This window comes from Protopterus annectens, chromosome 13.part0 (genome assembly GCF_019279795.1).
Source record: "Protopterus annectens isolate FY-2018-M chromosome 13.part0, PAN1.0, whole genome shotgun sequence".
In the NCBI taxonomy this organism is placed as follows: domain Eukaryota; kingdom Metazoa; phylum Chordata; order Ceratodontiformes; family Protopteridae; genus Protopterus; species Protopterus annectens.
In genome coordinates, this window is record NC_056747.1 from 1,033,264,408 (window position 1) to 1,033,290,756 (window position 26,349).

General features: G+C 38.2%; 1 protein-coding gene across 1 annotated transcript in view; it reads right to left on the reverse strand.

The window, feature by feature from the left end:
- Positions 1-26,349, reverse strand: part of MED24 (mediator complex subunit 24) — a 1,193,465-nt gene that overhangs the window by 138,488 nt on the left and 1,028,628 nt on the right. The window contains exon 25 of the mRNA XM_044055033.1: positions 20,332-20,480. Coding sequence (XP_043910968.1) covers positions 20,332-20,480 — 149 coding nt within the window. The remainder of the gene's footprint in view (positions 1-20,331; positions 20,481-26,349) is intronic.

Below are 26,349 nucleotides of genomic sequence, written 5' to 3' on the forward strand. Positions count from 1 at the left end.
GAGGCTTCTGAGAAGAAAGAGACTGAGTAGACTTAGCAGGAGATGGACACCTAGAACCTTCTTACCCTTAGGAGGAGGGCAAGGCTGTCTATGTATAAAATCAGATTTGGATTGATAATTCCTCTGGAACTTAAGGATAGGGGAACCAAAAATACATCTCAGTTCCTGCAAGGATTTGCCTTTACCCTGGAAGGACTTAAAAAAGCTGAGCAGCAGAACAAAAAAGGTTTTTATTATTAAGAGGAGCATCCAAAAATTTAGCCTTAATATCATCAGGTAAGGGCTGGAGAGAAAGCCAAAAGTAATGTCTCAAACCTACAGGTAGCATCAGCTGCATCATAATTACATTTAATAAAGTGGCGAGCCACTTGAGATGTAGAACCCAATTGTGAAAGGGCTGAGACCTTCTCTTCTGAATCAGGAAGGTCAGGGATTTTCTGAAAAGATTGAGACAGAAGGGCTAGGATATACCTGGTCATAGGATTCTGGTAATTAACAGCCCGAAAAGCCAGGGTGGTGGCAGTATATACATTTTTGCCTAAATGTTCCATAGCCTTACCATCCTTGCCTAAAGAAAGTAGTTTAGTAGATGGCAAAAGTTTAGAAGGTTTGCCTGAAGAGACAGACACTACAGAAGGATCAGCAGAAGGGGATTTGTACAAAAACATACAATCATCAGGCACCTTGTAAAATCAATCAGGTTTCTTAGGGGCTGGAGAATGACAGTCAGGGACCACAGATGCTGCCGAAAAGCTGTCTAGAAAAACGGATAAGACAGGAGGTACAGCTGTGGGGTTAGGAGACTCCATGTGGAGTTCATAATACTTTTTTTTGAATATCAGAAACCTGAGAACAATCCCATTTTAAAAATTCCATTAAATGAGAAACAGTGTTCCCAAAAGAGAGTTCCTCCAGTCTGGAATGAGAGAATCCTCCTTCTAAGATCCACAATCCAAGGGAAAAGGAATATGAGAGGAGTATGCCAAAGCCTCTTTCCCAGAATCTAAATCCTATTCCTGCTCTCTAGTCCTAGGGAGTAGAACACCAAGGAGGAGCAAGCACAGAAGCTCATTGAGGAGGCTTTAAGGTCATTAAGGCATTAAACAACCCTTGGGTAAAAATATGCCGTTCATGCTGGGGATCTTTAGTAGCAAGGGAAACATGTTAAGTTTTCTGTTTTTCTTCGGGAACGTCTGCCCTAAAAACCTTGGGCAGTTTAGACCCTTGCTTATACTCAACCAATGTAGTGGGAATCTCCTCCAAACAAGGAGGTGTAGCATCCTCCTCAGTCCCTCAGAAATAATCAGCCAAGATTCCCCCTCAAAATCTGGAGCAGATGTTAGCAGAGCCACCAAGGTTGCGGCAGAGGAATCCAATATAATTGGGAGGCCCTCAGGGTTTTCAACAGGGGGAGGCAGGACAACAACCAAATCAGACCAGAGTTTTTTTTACTTTTGTCTTAGAAGGTGGCTCACCTTTGGGATGGGAAGATTCCACCACGGCACCCTGTGCCACAATATAAGGTGTTGGTTCTCAACTGCATATGGTTTTAGGGACAACTGCTTGGCAGATAGAACACTGAGTATGATTGCAAGAAGCATCCAGACAGAAGAGACACTGCTCGTGATGATCTTTATGGGGAATTTGCATCCAATAGTGACATTTTCCGTTTCTGGATAATTTCACAGAAAATAAAAATAAAAATCTATATGAAAAAATTCCAAAGGGGCACTTTTCTGTAACATGGCTCAGTAACCAGAACAGAAGGAGCATTCAGACTGACAGCAGAAAAATTCTGAGTTATGTACATCTGTACATTACCCTTTATGCCTGACACCTTGAACAGAGAACATACATGCGACGTACAATGCCTATAAAATCTAAGACTTTGGTATACTGACCGGATGTTGGGTTACCTCTGGCAGTGAATCCCTTTTGTAAAGAATACTGCAACAGTGATATGAAAGAATATCTACAGGGTACATCCAATGTTTGCACACAAGGAAATATCAGCTGCATTATGACCATACAGAACTTGTTTTTGCCTTACATACTGACTTAAGCCAATGATATCTAGAATTAAACCTTAAATCTTCTGTAATCTGGTGGAACCTCTTGGATGGCTCCTTTTGTTACGAGGTTATCTACCTGTATCTTGGTCTCTTCCTGGTAAGGGATTGAGGTCAACATTGTAAGGTGACCCCTGACAGTCTCTGAAGTAGAGCAACCAGGCAAGTCCTCAGAGAAGCTGTTTCTGGTTACCTAGGGGAGCAGAACTGATCCTGCGACTCACCTCTGTGCCTTTGGATCAGTAGCCATTGTAGAATCCCCTTCAACTCTGGGAGAGTCTATGACAATAACAGATACTGCCAGTCATGCCAGGAGAAGTAGGACAGTAGATATATGATTTGCCCCAGCACAGCTAGCTGGAAATTTGTAAATAATTTTAAGTCATTTGTATATCAAACTGATTTGTACAGCTGCTTGTGTTGAAAATGTATTTGTGAGGTTTGCTTGTGTTAAAATTATCAACCTTGCATCATGCTGGAATGAAAAATGTGCATGTATTACTGTAACTGGATTAAATGTATATGTTTTAACAGAGGACACTATTGCAGCAAAGGTTAATTTACTTCAAGAAAAATAAGTCAAATGTAAATGAGCTGTTAAATCATTAAAATGGCACACCACAGTGCTGAATAGGACTGAAGATAGTGGGTCTGGAAGAAGCCTTTGTTCATTAGCTCAGTAAAAGTAGGGGAAGCCCCAGGCACTGCCATACACATTTAGATGTGTTTTGTATCTGTCTAGGCTAAATACCTGTCTCAGCATCAAAGGGGGTTACTGTGAGAACCTAGAGTCAGGTGACCAGATGAGGTCATTCTTCAAGCCATCTTGGATATTATATTTTACAAGCAGTAATCTTTGAGGATGGAGTGTTCTGTTTGGGGAACCGGACTAGAAAGACTGCTCATGTATTTCATTGTGCCTTGCTCTATCAAGTAAGTTTTTAGAACAGCAATTCTCCTAGATTCAGTCAGGAATAAAGTGAAGTTTAGTTTAGATACTGTTTTTCTTTATTTGTCTGAGTCTGTCCATCAATGTTTTTTTTCAATAATTCCTGTGACCTGAATTCAGTGGTTTACTGTGAATATATATTTTGTATTTTTATGCACTTTTATTATTTATTATTAAATATTTAAAAATTATATTGTGGCTGGTCCTTGTGGAAAGTATTTAACCTTTGAGAGTGCTTATATTTATCTGGTGACACTGTGTGGGCCATTTCTGAAGGCCTAGCTGTCTTGGTCAGCTATACCATTTATGTTAGTATGAATATTGCACAGTATAATTGGACACCCTTTGTTAAGGGCCTTAGAGTAGCTGATTGTGGAGGGTCTGACTGCAGTGAAAACTACTTTATACTCTGTGCAGAATGGTGCACAGCAGGTAAATCTGTGCCAGCCTTTCCCAGGTGTGTGTGTGTGTGTGTGTGTGTGTGTGTGTGTGTGTGTGTGTGTGAGCTACTTGGAGCAGGGACATGACGCACTGGGTTCACAGAGAGGGTGCTGGAGCTCTTGGCTTAGACACTTGGCTGAGGACCTAATCCTACAGCTGTATCAGTGGGGAGTCTTACTGGGGACCTGGACAGAGACAGCTATACAGAAATCCAGACCCTGGGCTGAGTTTTTTCCCTGTGTGCTCTTAATGGAAATTGTACTTGGTGCAGAGAGATGCATCTGGAAATAATGAGTGTATCCATTTGTATTCCAACTGCCCATCCCTCTCCATTGTCATTTGTGAGGATTCAGGCTCCTTGATTACTGGCCCAGAGAGGGGGACATCATAGAATGGCTTGTAAGAGTGTTGTTAGGATTCAGAAAATCATACTTTTATACCCTTTTGGTTCCTTTAGAAGGACCACTGCGGGGCAGTAAACTTCATCCCAATGGATGATAGCATTTAAAATTTTTGTTCGCTCTTGAGCTACTTCTTTTTTGCCTTGGATCCAAAACAGAGGGGCAATGGCAGAGGATGCCCTAAAATTTCCACAAAAACCGCATAAACTTAGCCAGGCCTGCCTTCTCATGCTGTTGCTCATCCTAGCTACTTTTGCTGCTCTACCAGCTGTATGAATGAGTCTCATGGACATCAAAGTAACACTTTGGATTATAACAGCCTGAAACTCTTATCTGGTGATGAAGGTCACTATGAGGCAACTTCTTCATTGTGTAGAGGGTTTTCTCCACAAGGTCACACTGAAAGCAAGTCATGTGCATTAGACAGTTTAGTGTCCTGATAGCAAATGTACATGATGTGAAGGCACTCTTCCCCATATGGTTTATCAGTCAAAAATCCTTATGTGGCAGATAAGCCATTGGGCTCTCTGCAGTGGTCTCTTGCCTTGGATGGTTTCCCTTTAAAGGTTCAGCTACACTGGCTTCTGCTATGCCCTTTCCAAGACTATGACTATCATGCCATCTGCTGAAGGGACAACCTAAGACACAGGTAGGAAAGTCCAAAAAACTTGAAGCAGTACAGACCAAAATCTCCTTTGTTTAACCAATTCTAAAATCTCTCCAAACCCAAGGACCTCCGGGGGGATTGGGAGGATTGTGGGGAGCTCACACCTTCATTAAATCTGTATCTGGGATGGGGACTAGAGTATTCTGAAGACTCTTGTCCTGACAGGTTGGTTTTATAAGGGCCTTTTAAAATGGACTCTATTAGAGAAATGTATGAAGGGTCTAAGGATGCAAGGCTCTAAAGTGAGAGGTGTCAGAGGGTGAAGCTGAAGAAGGTGTGTCTTAATTATCCATGAACCCAGAAGGTATTATCTTTCCAAAACATCAAGGCAACTAGTAAGAAAGCCAATAAATTGCAACCAAAGTTGGACAAGTTATATCCTGCAGTGAGTCCATCCCTCCAACAACAATGAACACTTAAAATTTTAATGGTGCCATGGCTGACTTACACACTAAAGGCCTGAACACAGATGGCTGCGACACCAAAAATGACAGAAGGGATTAGCACCAACACTAGGGCCAAGCCATCTGCAGCACTTCTCCTCTTGCCTAGTGGTTCTTAACATAGATAGAGTCAATGTTGAGATTACTGGTATCAATGAGTTCATAATTGAGGGAAGCAGCATCACTGACATGGATGTAGAAGGCATGGGAATCTTACTTTGCACTGAAATTTCTAATGCAGAAACCAAGTCAGGGGTAGAAGCATTTGATGTGGATGGGACAGGTCATTCTTTAGTTAACCTAAACACTGAAGGGAATGAGAAGATACCTAGCTCAATGTGGGCTTAGACCATGACCCTGATCATCTGGTTCCCATCCATATGAAGATGGGCTCCTGAGAGATCTTTTGAGCTCATGGCATCACCTATGACAGGACAGACTGCAGGTATATGGGAATCTCCAACTTTGAGGAGAATCCACTCTCTCTCATCCTCTGAGTGGGATCAAAAAGTAAAATCAAACTTGTGTTTAGAGACTCTGGGTGGAGGCATTTGAGTGGTCTCTCTGGGAAGCTGAATAAATTTTGCAGGAGAAACTTCAATTCTACCTACTTCAAGGAATGTAGGCTTATTGGTACCAGTTTACATGGTTTCTTTCAGATATCTCTTTTCCTTCCTCCTTTCCTCTGTCCTCCTACTTTTTGACAATAGGCTTTATTTTTTCCCTTTCTTTCTTTTAAGGTCACATTTTGCAATATTTTACGAGGTGATTCAGTCCCAGGCAAATGACACACAGATCATAGGTGTGTCCTAAGGGGGGATCTTACTCCTGCATTCACTACATTTCCTAAAACCCTTTTTCATACCTTCAGGACACCCAAAAAACAAGTACTACAATCACAAGTCAAAAACACACTACAAAAAAGTTAACCAACAAAGAAAACCTACAAACTGAATAGCAGAGACATCCAATACACCAGAAACACTGCTGACAATGAGTCACAAAATTGTGAAACTAACACTTCTAATTATCTCAATGCTAACTTTAAAGAGAAAAAGAAAGGGAAAAGAAAGTGCAGCTTATCAAGGCATTAATGCGAGAGACAGGGCATAAAAGTCTTCAAGTTTAACAGTTTTGAAAAATGCAAAAATATTAGAATAAACGTAACTACTATTTTGAAAAATACAAAAATATTAGAATAAACGTAACTACTATCACAAACCTAATGACACTAAGCTCGACTAAAGTCAAAAGTGGACAAAAAATCAACACTTACTGTAGCTGAATCACTCAAGCTATGGGATCTGCATACAATGTATGCAAATGGCAAATGACAGCTGGAGAAGAGAGGAAGCAAGGGGCATTGTGGGAGTTAAGGGAAGAGCTCAAGCTTTAGGAAAGGCTATGATATAGTATGACAGTACTTCAGTTGAAGTAGATGGGACTGTATCTAGTAAAATAAGGTTTCTTTAACTATGTGACTGTAGTCCATGTGAATTAGTCTCTTAGCGAAACAGTTGATGAGTCCTACTGTTGACATGGCTACAGGTTCCCCATACAATTTTTTAAATATTTTGCTATACAACATTAACCATCTTTCTACTTTCACAATCCCTAGTGTAGATCACTGATCTAGATCCCAAACCTCAGCTTCCCTGATTCAATCTGTTCAATTCAGATTCACATAATGGTGTAGACTGTTTACAGCATATACTTCTCTGTTCTGGTTTTCACTTGTTTTTGTTCGAAAAAAAAAGTACATCTTATGCTATTGCCACTGCTCATCCTGGAACAATTCACTTGCTAAGTAACCATTTTCTTCTCTCATCTTCTCAGATTCATCTGCTTAATCATCCTTTTCTTATGTTCTCCTCCTCACAGGAGGAATTACTTCTTCATGTATCTTTTCCATATTATACCTTCATATGCCCCAGGCTATCAGGTGAAATTCATTTTCTCCTAGTTAGTATAACCAGGACAACAAAGCTTAAATAAATACATTTTCCCCTAGAGAAACACAAATAACTGCGGTTACACATTACAAGTGTGACTCATAGTTTTAATTCTTACCTCTGCTTCATTGTTTATTTACACATTTATATCAGTGTTTACCATCTTATTTTTCATCTGTGCCTCACTGTAACCAGGGAATGTGGTTCTGTTATCTACAGCATCTGGCCACCGAAAAATAAGCTTCAACTCAGTTTGCATATCATCAATTTTGAAACAAATTATTTTTAATGCAGTGGTTATGGCTTGTCAGGTGGATATCTGGTGATCTACCAGCTTAAACACATTAGTACATATTTTCAATGGAAACATTCTCTCTCCAAGGGCATCCTGAAATACTGAAGAACACTAACACGTGTTCCTTTTTTTGGTCTTCAAATTCCATGTTTGTTTTCAGTTACTATGGATGAACAGCACTCAAAACTCCAGGAAAGGAAAAAACATGAACGTCTCAAGTACCATTCAGTTTGTGTCTGCTAAAGCTCCTTTCTACACAACACATCTTTGCAAACACTTTGTTTATTTTTTTATTTGCTGTTGTAGTAGAACACTGATCTACCTGGCATAGCCGGCCTTAGGCACAGGCCAACTAGGCGGCCGCCTAGGGTGCCGGTCTAGCAGGGGCACTTTTCTAGTATTTATTCGATGTAGTTAGACCAGAATGGGGGCACCAGGTAGTGTGGTGAGGGGCGCCATGTAGCCCTTTTGCCTAGGGCACCAGTTGACCTAAGGCCGCTGCTGCCACCTGGACCATGGTCAGTTTCTGTCTGGGATACAAAGCATCACATGTAATTACACACATTAGGATTCAATATAAATGAACACGACAGGCATTGTTACAGAAGTCATTCTAAGCAGGTGCTTTGACTTTAAAACAGATATTTAAAATACACATAGTGTAGAATAAAAAAAGTGTATATGTGAGGGGTGAAGTTAGCAGGAAGAGAAAAAGTACATTGCGTGGAAAATTTTGAGGTAGGAAGAAAACTGTGTATAAAGTAGCGGTAATTGTATGAATGCGGGAGTACAGTGGTAGAGAGCAAAGGATACTAAAGAACATGGAGGGGTTGATAAACACACACATGGTGCAGCTTAGACAATGTACTGAGTTCTGCTGAAAGAGGTTTCAGAATTCATTAATTTTCCAACAGCTGCCTTTTTCTAAAATTCAGGCCAAAGAGAAAGGTAAGGCTACTACCAGCACACATAAGGCATGAAAACTAATTCTGGAAGGGGCACTGCTCCAGTGCAGGACACATGCATACTGTGCAGAACACCTACAGGCAATTTGGAAGACTCCTAATGGAACCTATCAGCCTGATTTTGTGATGCATGAAAAGACAAAGCCGATGGCAAACCTCCATGCAGAGATATGGAGGGCATGTATTCTTGCATTCTCAGAAGACAAGATGCCCCACCTGGAAACCAAACTAGAGTGTCACGTGCTGTGAAGCAATAATACAAACCGCTGTTATATCAGAATTTCAGTAATGTGTTCCAGCAGCTTAGCCAGTTCAGCAACATTCAACCATGATTCCATATCCCAAATGATCTACTTTTTTATTTATTATTTATTGACATTTGTTGACCAGGAAAGTCCACTTGGTCAAAAACCCATTTTCAGTGGAGGCTCAGGGAGAAAAGCTCCACATACAATAAATGTTATACAAAACAATGCAAATTACAACAAACAAAACAGTTTACAAAGATTATTTTGGAAAGGTACAATTTTTGCAATTTTCTAGACATTATTTTTCTTACAATTTAATAACCTGAAGGAAAAAAAAGAGAGAAAAGTATTGTAATCAAAATAAGCAACAACATATACTTCAAGAACAAATAAATTTGTAGTGATTCATTCACTTATGGATTCAGATCTAAACATTTATGGCAGGAGACAATTCAGTGAGGGGATACAAAAAGATGGGCACTGGGTAAAAGTCTGTTAAGTCAAGAAATTAACTGTGGCACAGTAGTGGTATTAAGGTAGTATTTGAGTTTGGGCACAAAGGCACTTTTGATTTTGAATGAAGTGTTTTTTTTTTTTAAAGTATATTTGAATGTTTTTGCTGAATCAAGTAAACTAATAGTGGGGGGTAGGTCATTCCACAGTTTAGATATTGAGAAGGAATATAAGCTTTGTTCAGCTCTCTTATTTGGTTTACTCACACACAAAAGTTGCTTATTGCAGGATCGAAGATTCCTAGAGGGGGTATAGGTTTGGATGATATGTAAAAGTGTGGGGCAGTTTTCAGGGTTATATATTAATTTGTGAGTGATAGTGAGTTGGGTGCACTGAAGGAATTGGAGAAATCAAGCCATTTCAAAGTGTTAATGGCTTGACAATGGTGTGTATGATTTGATAGGCCACAGGCAAATTTAGCAGTTTCACAGAAACATGATTGTAGTTTGTTGCTAAGGGATGTGTGAATATTTGTGAAAATAGGGGAGTCATAGAAGAGGGAAGGAAGTAGGATAATACTTGCCAGTTCTGTTCTCATGAGTGTATCTAAGTAAATTTTATGTCTATATAATTTACCTAGTCTGAAGTGTGTTTTTTTATTGTGTTAAATAAAAGTGTTGTTCAAAGGTTACTTTGTCATCTATGGTTAATACCTAGCAATTTTGCAGTATGCACCAGTTCAATTTCAGTTTTGTTTTGGGAAAAAAAATTAAAATTTAGTGGGGGTCGTTTGGATGAGAAAATCAGTAACTTAGATTTCTCGGGATTGAGAAGTAACTACTTCATTCAGCCAAGTTTCTATTGCTGAAAATGTTTTTTTGTGCGTCTTTTTAGGCGGTCTTTGTAGTTACTGGTAGAAGATATGATGGTAAAATCGTCCGCGTGGTGGATGAGTGAGCTCTGAGAGGTGACTATGTAGAGATTATTTATAAATAGATTAGAGAGCAAAGGTCCAAGAATGTAACCTTGGGGAACTCCTATCTTACTGACCATGTAGCCAGACAGGTTGTTTTGCTATCTCACAGTTTATTGTCATTCATCAAAGTAGTTTGTAAACCAGGTAATGGTTTGTTTGGAGCATCCTAGTGTTCTCAGTTGTTGCATTAATTTAGTATGTGACACTCTGTCGAAAGCTTTGGACAGTTCTAAAAGGACTACTGTTAAGAGACCAGCATCCAGAGCTTTGTTCACAGTGTCAGTGAAGGAAAGTAAAGCTGCAGTGGTACTATGTGCAGGGCAAAAACCGTGTCGAGTACGGGCTAGTAGGTTATCAATGAGGTATTTTAGCAGCTGAGTGTGTATGCACTTTTCTAATATTTTAGATAAGGGTGAGAGGATGGAGATTGATCGATAGTTAATTAAATCATTGGTGTTGCCGCCTTTGTGAAGTGGGGTTATTATGGATTTCTTCCAAATCTGAGGGACTATGGACTCCGAGATAGCTTGATCAATTAGTATACTAACAGGGTAGGCAATTGCTTCTGCACTAAGCTTTACATATTCAGAGGGGAGGCTATCAGCGGAGAGGGAGCATGGTCTTAGTTTAATAATTTAAATATTAGTGAGGTGGGTACAGGTTGCAGAGAAAAATGTGATGATTCAAGGGAATTGCTGGCATTGTCTTTATATGTTGAGGGATCCAAGCTGGGTTTATCCTGATAGTTGTTTTCATTAGTAATATTACAGTTAGGGCAGTTATTTATTATAGGTGCTGTTTCTTTTACATCCTTGAGTACACTATCAATAAAGTGGGAGTTAAAGGCATGAGCTATTTGTTGAGAATCTTTATCAGGGAAGGCTGATGGATTTTGTGTAGTCCCTGGACTGAGGATGGATGAGACAGATTCCAAGAACTGTTCTTGGTTGTTGTTTTAGTTAGATAGTTGTTGTGTAAAGTAGGTTTTGTTGTCAGTTTTGATTAATGTCTTTGCTGTATTGTGGAGTTGTTTAAAGGTGGTTTCATTTTCTCTGTGTTTGTTTTTACACTATTCTTTCCAAGCTCTATCCCTAAAGACAAGTATTTGTTTAGTTGATTTAGTAAGCCATGCAGCATGATTAAGTTTTATTCTTTTATACTGAATAGGGGATAAAGTGTTTAAGGCATCAAGAAAGACCTTATTGAAATAGTTTACATCTTCTTCTATGGGTAGTGTTTTAAGAGGCTTCCAATTTTGGGCTTTGAGCGAGTTGCTGAAAGCTGCTTGGGAAAAGTTGGTTAAAGGTCTTGATGTTCTACAGGGATGGGTTTGGGAACTTGAGTATGAGTTCTGTATGTGAAAGCAGGTAAGTGGTCGCTTAAGATGTCAGGAAGGGTGCCAGTTCTGGAGAATTTATGTGGATGTGAATTTTTTTTTAAGAATGTTTATGCAAAGTAATAGCTGAACTAACTTAAGCATGCAGACATGGTTTTCTGTGGAACAAGACTGAACCACAAAGCATTGTTACTGTGAGGTCATTCTGCAAGCCATCTTGGAGATTATATTTTACAGGCAGTAATCTCTGAGGATTGAGTGTTCTGTTTAGGGAGCCTGACTAGAAAGACTGCTCATGTATTTCATTGTGCCTTGCTCTATCAAGTAAGTTTTTTCTGTTTTTCTTTATTTGTTTGAGTTTGTCCATCAATGTTCTTTTCAATAATTCCTGTGACCTGAACCTCAGTGGTTTACTGTGAATATATATTTTGTATTTTTATGCACTTTTATTATTTATTATTAAATATTTAAACATTCTATTGTGGCTGGTCCTTGTGGAAAGTATTTAACCTTTGAGAGTGCTTATATTTATCTGGTGACACTGTGTGAGCCATTTCTGAAGGCCTAGCTGTCTTGGTCAGCTATACCATTTGTGTTAGTATTAATATTGCACAGTATAATTGGACACCCTTAGTTAAGGGTCTTAGAGTAGCTGATTGTGGAGTGTCTGATGGCAGTGAAAACTACTTTATACCCTGTGCAGGATGGTGCACAGCAGGTAAATCTGTGCCAGCCTTTACCAGGTGTGTGTGTGTGTGTGTGTGTGTGTGTGTGTGTGTGTGTGTGTACGTGTGTGAGCTACTTGGAGCAGGGACATGACGCATTGGGTTCACAGAGAGGGTGCTGGAGTTCTTGGCTTAGACACTCGGCTGAAGACCTAATCCTACAGCTGTATCAGTGGGGAGTCTTACTGGGGACCTGGACAGAGACAGCTATAGAGAAATCCAGACCCTGGGCTGAATTTGTTCCCTGTGTGCTCTTAATGGAAATTGTACTTGGTGCAGAGAGATGCATCTGGAAATACTGTGTATCCATTTGTATTCCAACTGCCCATCCCACTCCAGTGTCAGTTGTGAGTATTCAGGCTCCTTGATTACTGGCCCAGAGAGGGGGACATCACAGAATGGCTTGTAAGAGTGCTGTTAGGATTCAGAAAATCATACTTTATACCCTTTTGGTTCCTTTAGAAGGACCACTGCGGGGCAGTAAGCTTCATCCCAATGGATGACAGCATTTTACTTTTTTGTTCGCTCTTGAGCTGCTCTTTTTTACCTTGGATCCAAAACAGAGGGGCAATGGCAGAGGATGCCCTAACATTTCCACAAAAAACACAAACTGAGCCAGGCCTGCCTTCTCATGCTGTTGCTCATCCCAGCCGCTTTTGCTGCTCTACCAGCTGTATGAATGAGTCTCATGGACAGCAAACTAACACTTTGGATTATAACAGCCTGAAACTCTATCTGGTGATGAAGGTCACTGTGAGACAACTTCTTCATTGTGTAGAGGGTTTTCTCCACAAGGTCACACTGAAAGCAAGTCATGTGTATTAGACAGTTTAGTGTCCTGATAGCAAATGTACATAATGTGAAGGCACTCTTCCCCATATGGTTTATCAGTCAAAAATCCTTATGTGGCAGATAAGCCACTGGGCTCTCTGCAGTGATCTCTCTTTTTTTTTTTTTTTTGTAGCTGCTGGCAGTATGACAATCTGCAAATTAAGCCTCACTATATTAAAGTCTGCCCTTGAGGTCCAGACAGCCTTGGATGGTTTCCCTTTAAAGGTTCGACCACACTGGCTTCTGCTATGCCCTTTCCAAGACTATGACTATCATGCCATCTGCTGAAGGGACAACCTAAGACACAGGCAGGAAATTCCAAAAAACTTGAAGCAGTACAGACCAAAATCTCCTTTGTTTAACCAATTCCAAAATCTCTCCAAACCCAAGGACCTCTGGGGGGATTGGGAGGATTCTGGGGAGCTCACAACTTCATTAAATCTGTATCTGGGATGGGGGACTCGAGTATTCTGAAGACGCTTGTCCTGATGGGTTGGTTTTATAAGGGCCTTTTACAATGGACTCGATTAGAGAAATGTATGAGGGGTCTAAGGATGCAAGGCTCTAAAGTGAGAGGTGTCACAGGGTGAAGCTGAAGAAGGTGTGTCTTAATTATCCATGAACCCAGAAGGTTGTCTTATTATCTTTCCAAAAGGTCAAGGCAACTAGTAAGAAAGCCAATAAACTGCAACCAAAGTTGGACAAGTTATATCCTGCAGTGAGTCCATCACTCCAACAGCAATGAACACTAAAAAATTTAATGGTGCCATGGCTTACTTACACACTAAAGGCCTGAACACAGATGATTGCGACACCAAAAATGACAGAAGGGATTAGCACCAACACTAGGGCCAAGCCATCTGCAGCACTTCTCCTCTTGCCTAGTGGTTCTTAACACAGAAAGAGTCGGTGTTGAGATTACTGGTATCAATGAGGTCATGATTGAGGGAAGCAGCATCACTGACATGGATGTAGAAGGCATGGGAATCTTACTTTGCTCTGAAATTTCTAATGCAGAAACCAAGTCAGGGGTAGAAGCATTTGATGTGGATAGGACAGGTCCTTCTTTAGTTTACATAAACACTGAAGGGAATGAGAAGATACCTAGCTCAATGTGGGTTTAGACCATGACCCTGATCATCTGGTTCCCATCCATATGAAGATGGGCTCCTGAGAGATCTTTTGAGCTTGTGGCATCACCTATGACAGGACAGACTGCAAGCACGTGGAAATCTCCAACTTTAAGGAGAATCCACTAACTCATCCTCTGAGTGGGATCAAAAAGTAAAGTCAAACTTGTGTTTGCCGACTGGGTGGAGGCATTTGAGTGGTCTCTCTGGGAAGCTGAATAAATTTTGCAGGATAAACTTCAATTCTACCTACTTCAAGGGATGTAGGCTTACTGGTACCAGTTTACATGGTTTCTTTCAGATATCTCTTTTCCTTCCTCCTTTCCTTTGTCCTCCTGCTTTTTGACAATCGGCTTTATTTTTTTCCCTTTCTTTCTTTTAAGGTCACATTTTGCAATCTGTTACGAGGTGATTCAGTCCCAGGCAAATGACACACAGATCATAGGTGTGTCCTAAGGGGGGATCTTACGCCTGCATTCACTACATTTCCTAAAACCCTTTTTCATAACTTCAGAACACCCAAAAAACAAGTACTACAATCACAAGTCAAAAACACACTACAAAAAAGTTAACCAACAAAGAAAACCTGCAAACTGAATAGCAGTGACATCCAATACACCAGAAACACTGATGACAATGAGTCACAAAATTGCGAAATTAACTAACACTTCTAATTATCTCAATGCTAACTTTAAAGAGAAAAAGAAAGGGAAAAGAAAGTGCAGCTTATCAAGGCATTAATGCGAGAGACAGAGACAGGACATAAAAGTCCACAAGATTGACAGTTTTGAAAAATACAAAATATTAGAATAAACGTAACTACTATCACTAATCTAATGACCCTAAGCTCGACTATCTAAAGTCAAAAGTAGACAGAAAATCAACACTTACTGTAGATGAAGCACTCAAGCTATGGGATCTGCATACAATGTATGCAAATGGCAAATGACAGCTGGAGAAGAGAGGAAGCATGGGGCACTGAGGGAGTTAAGGGAGGAGCTCAAGCTTTAGGAAAGGCTATGATACAGTATGACAGTACTTCAGTTGAAGTAGATGGACTGTACCATGTAAAATAAGGTTTCTTTAACTATGTGACTGTAGTCCATGTGAAGTAGTCCATGTGAATGTCTCTTAGCAAAACAGTTACTGAGTCCTACTGTTGACCTGGCTGCAGGTTCCCCATACCATTTTTTAAATATTTTGCTATACAACATTAACCATCTTTCTACTTTCACATTCCCTAGTGCAGATCACTGATCTAGATCCCAAACCTCAGCTTCCCTGATTCAATCTATTCAATTCAGATTCACATAATGGTGTAGACTGTTTACAGCATATACTTCTCTGTTCTGGTTTTCACTTGTCTTTGTTCCAAAAAAAAAAAAAAAGTACATCTTATGCTATTGCCACTGCTCATCCTGGAACAATTCACTTGCTCATTAACCATTTTCTTCTCTCATCTTCTCAGATTCATCTGCTTAATCATCCTTTTCTTATGTTCTCCTCCTCACAGGAGGAATTACTTCTTCATGTATCTTTTCCATATTATACCTTCATATACTCCAGGCTATCAGGTGAAATTCATTTTCTCCTAATTAGTATAACCAGGTCAACAAAGCTTAAATAAATACATTTTTTCCCCTAGAGAAACACAAATAACTGTGGTTACACATTACAAGTGTGACTCACGGTTTTAATTCTTACCACTGCTTCATTGTTTACTTACACATGTATATCAGTGTTTACCATCTTATTATTCATCTGTGCCTCACTGTAACCAGGGAATGTGGTTCTGTTATCTACAGCATCTGGCCACCGAAAAATAAGCTTCAACTTAGTTTGCATATCATCAATTTTGAAACAAATTATTTTTAATGCAGTGGTTATGGCTTGTCAGGTGGATATCTGGTGATCTACCAGCTTAAACACCTTAGTACATATTTTCAATGGAAACAGTATCTCTCCCAGGGCATCCTCAAATACTGCAGAACACTAACACATGTTCCTTTTTTGGTCTTCAAATTCCATGTTTGTTTTCAGTTACTATGGATGAACAGCACTCAAAACTCCAGGAAAGGAAAAAACATGAAAGTCTCAAGTACCATTCAGTTTGTGTCTGCTAAAGCTCCTTCTACACAACACATCTTTGCAAACACTTTGTTTATTTTTTTTTATTTGCTGTTGTAGTAGAACACTGATCCACATTGACCGTGGTCAGTTTCTGTCTGGGATACAAAGCATCACATGTAATTACAAACATTAGGATTCAGTATAAATGAACATGACAGGCATTGTTACAGAAGTCATTCTAAACAGGTGCTTTGACTTTACAACAGATATTTAAAATACACATAGTGTAGAATAAAAAAAGTGTATATGTGGGGGGTGAAGTTAGCAGGAAGAGAAAAAGTACATTGCGTGGAAAATTTTGAGGTAGGAGGAAAACTGTGGATAAAGTAGTGGTAATTGTATGAATGCGGGAGTACAGTGGTAGAGAGCAAAGGATACTAAAGAACATGGAGGGGTTGATAAACACACATAGGGTGCAGCTTAGACAATGTACTGGGTTCTGCTGAAAGAGGTTTCAGAATTCATTAATTTTCCAACAGCTGCCTTTATTCTAAAATTCAGGCCCAAGAGAAAGGTAAGGCTTCTATCAGCAGACATAATGCATGAAAACTAATTCTGGAAGGGACACGGGTCCTGTGCAGGACACATGCATACTGTGCAGAACACCTACAGGCAATTTGGAAGACTCCTAATGGAACCTATCAGCCTGATTTTGTGATGCATGAAAAAACAAAGCTTATGGCAAACCTCCATACAGAGATATGGAGAGCATGCATTCTCAGAAGACAAGATGCCCCACCTGGGAACCAAACTAGAGTGTCAAGTGCTGTGAGGCAATAATACAAACCGCTGTTATATCAGAATTTCAGTAATGTGTTCCAGCAGCTTAGCCAGTTCAGCAACATTCATCCATGATTCCATATCCCAAATTATCTACTCTTTTATTTATTATTTATTGACATTTGTTGACCAGGAAAGTCCACTTAGTCAAGAACCCATTTTCAGTGGAGGCTCAGGGAGAAAAGCTCCACATACAATAAATGTTATACAAAACAATGCAAATTACAACAAACAAAACAGTTTACAAAGATTATTTTGGAAAGGTACAATTTTTGCAATTTTCTAGATATTATTTTTCTTACAATTTAATAATCTGAAGGAAAAAAAGAGAGAAAAGTATTGTAATCAAAATAAGCAACAACATATACTTCAAGAACAAAGAAATTTGTAGTGATTCATTCACTTATGGATTCAGATCTAAACATTTATGGCAGGAGACAATTCAGTGAGGGGATACAAAAAGATGAGCGCTGGGAAAAAGTCTGTTAAGTCAATAAATTAACTGTGGCACAGTAGTGGTATTAAGGTAGTATTTGAGTTTGGGCACAAAGGCACTTTTGATTTTGAATGAAGTGTTTTTTTTTTTTTTTTTTTAAGTATATTTGAATGTTTTTGCTGAATCAAGTAAACTAATAGTGGGGGGGTAGGTCATTCCACAGTTTAGATATTGAGAAGGAATATAACGAAAGTTGAGCCAAACAAAAGAAAGCGCTCCTATACACAAACCACTTATTCACAGTAATCCAAATGTCTTTCGCTAGTTTGGATTTCTCAACTTTCGCTAGTTTGGATTTCTCAACTTTCGCTAGTTTGGATTTCTCAACTTTCGCTAGTTTGGATTTCTCAACTTTCGCTAGTTTGGATTTTAAGACTTTTGGATTACTGTGAATAAAGTGGTTTGTGTATAGGAGCACTTTCTTTTGTTTGGCTCAACTTTCGCTAGTTTGGATTTCTGTGTTGGTCGAGAAGGAATATAAGCTTGATCAGCTCTCTTATTTGGTTTACTCACACACAAAAGTTGCTTATTGGAGGATCGAAGATTCCTAGTGGGGGTATACGTTTGGATGATATGTAAAAGTGTGGGGCAGTTTTCAGGGTTATATATTAATTTGAGAGTGATAGTGAGTTGGGTGCGCTGAAGGAATTAGGGAAATCAAGCCATTTCAAAGTGTTAATGGCTTGACAATGGTGTGTACGATTTGATAGGCCACATGCAAAGTTAGCAGTTTCACAGAAACATGATTGTAGTTTGTTGCTAAGGGATGTGTGAATATTTGTGAAAATAGGGGAGTCATAGAAGAGGGAAGGAAGTAGGATAATACTTGCCAGTTCTGTTCTCATGAGTGTATCAAAGTAAATTTTATGTCTATATAATTTACCTAGTCTGAAGTGTTTTTTTTTTATTGTGTTAAGTATGTGCTGTTCAAAGGTTACTTTGTCATCTATGGTTAATACCTAGCAGTTTTGCAGTATGCACCAGTTCAATTTCAGTTTTTTTTTGGGGAAAAAAAATTTAAATTTAGTGGGGGTCATTTGAATGAGAAAATCAGTAACTTATATTTCTCGGGATTGAGAAGTAACTACTTCATTCAGCCAAGTTTCTATTGCTGAAAATGTTTTTTTGTGTCTTTTTAGGCAGTCTTTGAAGTTACTGGTAGAAGATATGATAGTAAAATCATCCGCGTGGTGGATGAGTGAGCTCTGGGAGGTGACTATGTGGAAATTATTTATAAATAGATTAGAGAGCAAAGGTCCTAGAATGGAACCTTGGAGTACTCCTATCTTACTGACCATGTAGCCAGACAGGTTGTTTTGCTATCTCACAGTTTATTGTCATTCATCAAAGTAGTTTGTAAACCAGGTAACGGTTTGTTTGAAGCATCCTAGTGTTCTCAGTTGTTGCATTAATTTAGTATGTGGCACTCTGTCAAAAGCTTTGGGCAGTTCTAAAAGGACTACTGTTAAGAGACCAGCATCCAGAGCTTTGTTCACAGTGTCAGTGAAGGAAAGTAAAGCTGCAGTGGTACTATGTGCAGGGCAAAAACCGTGTCGAGTACAGGCTAGTAGGTTATCAATGAGGTATTTTAGCAGCTGAGTGTGTATGCACTTTTCTAATATTTTAGATAAGGGTGAGAGGATGGAGACTGATCGATAGTTAATTAAATCACTGGTGTTATCGCCTTTGTGAAGTGGGGTTATTATGGATTTCTTCCAAATCTGAGGGACTATGGACTCCGAGATAGCTTGATTAATTAGTATACTAACAGGGTAGGCAATTGCTTCTGCACTAAGCTTTACATATTCAGAAGGGAGGCTATCAGCGGAGAGGGAGCATGGTCTTAGTATAATAATTTAAATATTAGTGAGGTGGGTACAGGTTGCAGTGAAAAATGTGATGATTCAAGGGAATTGCTGGTATTGTCTTTGTATGTTGAGGGATCCAAATTGGGTTTATCCGGATAGTTGTTTTCATTAGTAATATTACAGTTAGGGCAGTTATTTATTATAGGTGCTGTTTCTTTTACAACCTTGAGTACACTATCAATAAAGTGGGAGTTAAAGGCATGAGCTATTTGTTGAGGATCTTTATCTGGGAAGGGTGATGGATTTTGTGTAGTCCCTGGACTGAGGATGGATGAGACAGATTCCAAGAATTGTTCTGGGATGTTGTTTTGGTTATATAGTTGTTGTGTAAAGTAGGTTTTGTTGTCAGTTTTGATTAATGTCTTTTCTGTATTGTGGAGTTGTTTAAAGGTAGTTTCATTTTCTCGGTTTTTGTTTTTACACCATTCTTTCCAAGCTGTATCCCTAGAGACAAGTATTTGTTTAGTTGATTTAGTAAGCCATGCAGCATGATTAAGCTTTATTCTTTTATACTGAATAGGGGCTAAAGTGTTTAAGGTATCAAGAAAGACCTTATTGAAATAGTTTACATCTTCTTCTATGGGTAGTGTTTTAAGAGTCTTCCAATTTTGGGCTTTGAGCGAGTTGCTGAAAGCTGCTTGGGAAAAGTTGGCTGAATGTCTTGATGTTCTACCGGAATGGGTTTGGGAACTTGAGTATGAGTTCTGTATGTGAAAGCAGGTAAGTGGTCGCTTAAGATGTCAGGAAGGGTGCCAGTACTGGAGAATTTATGTGGATGTGAAATTTTTTTAAGAATGTTTATGCAAAGTAATAGCTGAACTAACTTAAGCATTCAGACATGGTTTTCTGTGGAACAAGACTGAACCACAAAGCATTGTTACTGTGAGCAGAAATCTGTGATATTCCAGCTGACTCTGTAAAGGAAACAGCTGATGTTACCAGTTATGACATTTCCATTTTAATGCTTAATACTGTATTACTGCTACTACTACCTTCCGACATACCAGGATGAGTCTCAAAACCATACACATAATACTGAGGGACAATCACAAGTGCTATACGGTTTCAGATTTCCAGAGCATCTAAAACAGTTATTTTGTATGCATACAAAGTCATACAGCCCTCATTATATTTATGTAAAGAACTTAAACTGTTATAAACCAGAGAACTGCTCACCATTGCAAAAGGCATGAACTGCAGGATACCACCTCGACTGCCCTGTTCCAGACACTCCACACACTCCTCCATAAACCACTGCACAAACTGGGTATGTGGACCAGCAGTTTTTGCACTAAGAATAGAAGAGATCAGCAGAAAGAGGTTTGCTGCAGAGAAATAAAAGAACAGTGCAGAAATTTTAGTTTCAGGTCTGAACAAACTCATGACCACACTACCAATTTTGTTCACAGTACATTTTAACATTCTGCTGTGTCCACTTGAATACTGTCAAAAATAAGATATATTAAAGCAGCAAGTTTGGAAACTGGGTTTGATAAAACTAGACTCATTTAATTCTGAACTGCTGCATAGGGGGTGAAGGGAACAGGAGAGCTCACAACATTACCACATCAGTACAATCTAACAAACTTTGCTAACTCTGGCATACTATAGAAGATCATCCAGACAATGGGAAAGAGACAGATAGGAAGAAATGCGAGTGAATGGCCAAGATCAGCTCACCCATCCTGGGGGAGGAGATTAGTGCAAGCACCACCTGAGAGAAGGAGCAATACTGCTCGTCTGTGCACAAGGACTTGTGGGTGTACACAGTATCAGTCACACTAGCACAAGCAAGGATGATCACTTGGAAGTTTCTATATGTCCTTCAAAAATGCATCTGGAAAGATTCATGCTTAAGAGAATAAACCAGCTGCACAGGAAAAATATTAGGCTTGTGTGCAGTGAGGGGTTGCCCTCCCACAACTTAAAGAAAAATGCTGTGCAGGTTACATATTAGCCAGGATAAAGGGCAAACTTTAACTCATCTGACCTATTCTAGACAAGATGTAAATAGCCTATGAAAAAAGTCAGATATTTTAAGAGGACCCCCCCCACTCACTTTTTTCCAGCTACAATATATAAGTGACACACACAAAAGCACCAGTTCTGAACTCAAGTCGACTTGACAGAGTCATTTATAAGATAATTGCAGAATGAAATCGAACAGTTCTGCACTAGGGATTAAACTGAGTGTGTCCTTAAAAAACTAAGAATGTACTTTTTGATTACATTAATATTCTTGCATACTATCATGTATGATAAGTCAATACACAAAATAACCATTCCTCTATATCAGTCTGAAGCTTATCAATATGCATAGCGAGCAAAACAGCATCTCACACAAACACTGATGGACCATTACAACTAAAAGCAAGTTCCCTCAGTGTACAAGAGGACCACACTTACAAAGAAAGCCCTCTCAAATGAGCAAGAAAATAATCTTCACATTTTTTTCTGCCTCCTGAGTGAAATCACACGTGTGGATCATTTTTAAAAGTAACAAAAACAAAACTTTGAGTAGATCGTGTTACATCTATGATGCAAGTCTACAAGACTACTCTAACCCATCATAGGCTTCCATTGGGGGGGGGGGCAAAGTTAAATATTTTTAAATACTCCTGCCTGTACTTTGGCAAAATTATTAATTTACATCCAAAGTTCCTGAATTTCACTTTACAGTTACTTCTGCCTACCCACCAGCTAGAACAAACCTCACACAAACTATTAAACTTGTCTAAGAAATATTTAAGACATTAAGAAGAGTCAAAGTGAAGAAATGTGTGAACATTTTACCATATCAATTCTGGAGTGAAAATAAACCTGCTGCCACTGTTCTAGACTAGATGCTGCTTTTGTGGTAGATGTAGTCAAGCAAAAATATTTAAGGCAGTAATCTGATATGCTTGATACAATGGGCCAGCTTTCAAAGACTTATTCTCTGGGGGCGGAGTCAAGATGGCTAAGTGAAGACAGCAACTTTTTAGAGCTCTGCAGAATGAAACTTAAATACAGGAAAATATTTTATTACAAAAAAATGCTACAGTCTTACTGATAATAGTTTTGATCATTCAAATATCGATTTTCGTGGAATTACATAAAAATATTTCTGTCAATTTTACTCAGGGATTGAACTACTGAATGAAAATGAGCAATTCTAAGCATTCTCATACTGACATTTCTTTGAAGAATGATATACAACTAGTGACTTCTACTCTTCAAGAATTATCCTTGAAAATTGATGGCTTCCAGATGAATTTAAAAAAATGTCAGAGAACTGTCTTAAACAAAGTGATGTCTTTTAAAAAACTATTACAACAACAAACTAAAATATCTGATACGGAGAATGCCCGAAAGAAGAAGAATCTGAAATGGATTTACTAAAACAAAATAGATGACTTAGAAAACAGAGAAAGGAGATGTAACATAAGGATATTTGGTCTTCCAGAAAAAATGAAGGTGAGTAAGCTTTCTTTTTTGCCCTTGATAATATCATCTAACAATTTCCCAATACCTAATAAGGGAAACAGTTGCAATCAAGAAAATGTCTAGCTCTATATCACTTAAATGTACCTTGAGATTTTGCTGTCTTACACCTCTCCTGAAGTCAAGATGGATATTACAGTTTCTTTATGTTAACCATATGTTATTTCCTTTCCAAAGTAACTTCTTTTTTTTTACATATTTTCTTTTAGAGTTCAATAATGAATGTTTCTAGATAAGGGTGAACTATATTCTCTATTTACAGTAAAAACATAAGCCACAGACCAAAACCAGAACTCGGGTCAAGCAATGATAAAAATGTACACCACAGAGCAAACGCAGAAGGATCCAAGGACAGAGAGGAATTCCAGTATAACTTCCATTTAATTTAAGACAAACCAGGTACATAAGCGCTTTTGTAGCAAAGCTACTTCATCAGATATATAATAAACCACAGACCAGATCCATTAAATACTTAATTCAACATATCACATGACTAACCATAGTTGATATTAAAGGTACACTCATAGTAAAAAAACTGATATAAAAATATATTAGTTACTTTCAAGCATTACTACATAACAGCTGTTCATGAATGTCATAAATAAAAAAGCAAAATACATCCAAGAAATATGCATGAACATGAAAAATAATAAAATAAATATAAACATATAAGTATACATCTACATATATATATATATATATATATATATATATCTATATATATATATATATATATATATATATATATATGTAAAACTATAAAAACGTATATATATATATATATATATATATATATATATATATATATATATATATGTATGTGTGTGTGTGTGTGCATGTGTGTGTATATATACTAAAACTAACAAACTATAACAACAAATTCATTCTTTATTTCTTAGTCAAAAGTCTTGCTTTGAGCTTGGCTCTGATAGATACTCTATCATTCAGGCCATGCCCAAAGTCCCCCCTTAGTCTAATTATCCACTTTGACTCTGTTCAGTTAAGTTATTAATATCACCTTTCCTGATGTCTTCAAACACACATTCTATTACCATAAATTTAAAAAAAGGTGATGTATCAGTTCTTAATATATGTTTGGAAAGTGCATGAATGTTACTACCCTTACTCACATGATAATAATGTTCTTTAATTCTTTCCCTGAGGGTCCTATCAGTCTTACCCACATATAATTTAAAACATAACGGGCAGTGAGCTAAGTAAACTACATGGGCAGTCTCACAAGTAGCAAAAGCATCAAATCTATAAGGTTTATCTTACATCAGTAACTCTACTTCTTATTTAAGGTTTTCTACTACAATTTCTGAACATTCAATAGATTTTTTGGATGTGAGTGTTTTAGTAGATTTAAAAGGCAATATAGTTACAAAATTATATAGGAAACCTTGCCACTGAAATCACCTTTTACACAGAGGTAGTATGCGCCCTACCTATGTGTTCAAGAGTGTAGTTAGTAGCCAAATGTTCAGGGCTTAGACACTGAATGTCCAAGATACTGAGTTTGCACAACAAACACAGTTACTAGAAACAGCATTTGCTGCTAGAGGTTATGCCAAGGAAGACATTTGTGGAAGTGTTAAGTCAGTAACGGACTTAAGCAGCAGCAGAGCTAAACCTTATTATGGCAGGAAATATATCAAAATTTTACTACATCTGAGAGCACTCGAAATAATAAATTGAGTGTATGCTTATATTATTCCAGTGATGTTAAGTGTTATAATGGTATTATAGAGAAACATTGGAAAGTTTTAACTACTGATGATATGATTAGAAACGTAATAGATGACAGACCTAACTTTGTCTATAAGAATATGAAATCTCTGAAGTGACGTCTCTGTGTTCCTAACAAGAGTAGAAATGGACCAACTAATCAATGTACGATGCCATGTGGACATTGTAAAAGCTGTCAATATATAGATAGCAGTGGAGAGTTTAAACATCCCGACCAAGATAAACCTTATAGATTTGATGTTTTTGCTACTTGTGAGACTGCCCATGTAGTTTACTTAGCTCACTGCCCGTTATGTTTTAAATTCTATGTGGGTAAGACTAATAGGACCCTCAGGGAAAGAATTGAAGAACATTATTATCATGTGAGTAAGGGTAGTAACATGAGTGCACTTTCCAAACATATATTAAGAACTGATACATCACACTTTTTTAAATTTATGGTACTAGGACGTGTGCTTGAAGACATCAGGAAAGGTGATATTAATAACTTAACTGAACAAACAGAGTCAAAGTGGATAATTAGACTGGGGGGGGGACTTTGGGCATGGCCTGAATGATAGAGTATCTATCAGAGCCAAGCTCAAAGCAAGACCTTTGAGTAAGAAATAAAGAATGAATTTGTCGTTATAGTTTGGTAGTTTTAGTATATATACATATTTCTATACTTTTTTATATTTTTACACACACACATATATATATATATATATATATATATATATATATATATATATCTTTGTATATATATATATATATATATATATATATATATATATATATATATATATATACTTACATGTTTACATGTTTATATATATTTTATTTTTCATGTTCATGCATATTTCTTGGACGTATTTTGCTTTTTATTTATGACATTCATGAAATGAAATTAATGAAATGAGGAATGAAGGTCAGCAGGACTAAGACAGAATATATGTGTGAGAATGAGAGGGAGGATAGAGGAATGGTGAGGATGCAAGTAGTAGAGGTGGCGAAGGTGGAGGAGTTTAAATACTTGGGGTCAATAGTTCAGAGTAACGGTGAGTGTGGAAGAGAGGTGAAGAAGAAAGTACAGGCAGGATGGAGTGGGTGGAGAAGAGTGTCAGGAGTGATTTGTGACAGACGAGTACCTGTAAGAGTGAAAGGGAAGGTCTACAAGAGGGTAGTGAGACCAGCTATGTTATATGGGTTGGAGACAGTGGCATTGACAAAAAGGCAGGAGTTTGAGCTGGATGTGGCAGAATTAAAGATGTTAAGATTTGCACTGGGTGTGACGAGGGTGGACAGGATTAGGAATAAGTATATTAGAGGGTCAGCCCAGGTTGGAAGGTTTGGAGACAAAGCCAGAGAGGCACGATTATGTTGGTTTGGACATGTGCTGAGGAGGGATGATGAGTATATTGGGAAAAAGATGCTACGGATGAAACTACCAGGTAACAGGAAAAGAGGAAGGCCTAAGATAAGGTTTATGGATGTGGTGAGAGAGGACATGCAGGTGGTTGGTGTGACAGAGCAAGATGCAGAGGACAGGAAGAAATGGAAACAGGTGATCTGCTGTGGCAACCCCTAACGGGAACAGCCGAAAGAAGATGATGATTTATGACATTCATGAACAGCTATTGTTGCTATGTAGTAATGCTTGAAAGTAACTAATATATTTTTATATCAGTTTTTTACTATCAGTATACCTTTAATATCAACTATGGTTAGTCATGTGATATGTTGAATTAAGTATTTAATGGATCTGGTCTGTGGTTTATTATACCTCTGATGAAGTAGCTTTGCTACGAAAGTGCTTATGTACCTGGTTTGTCTTATATTAAATGGAAGTCATACTGGAATTTCTCGCTGTTCTTGGATTCTTCTGTGTTTGATGTGTATATTCCCTATTTAATTGAATATCTCACTACTTACATTACATATAGATTTGTAGGCACTACAGGCTAATTTTAATTTCTTGAGATC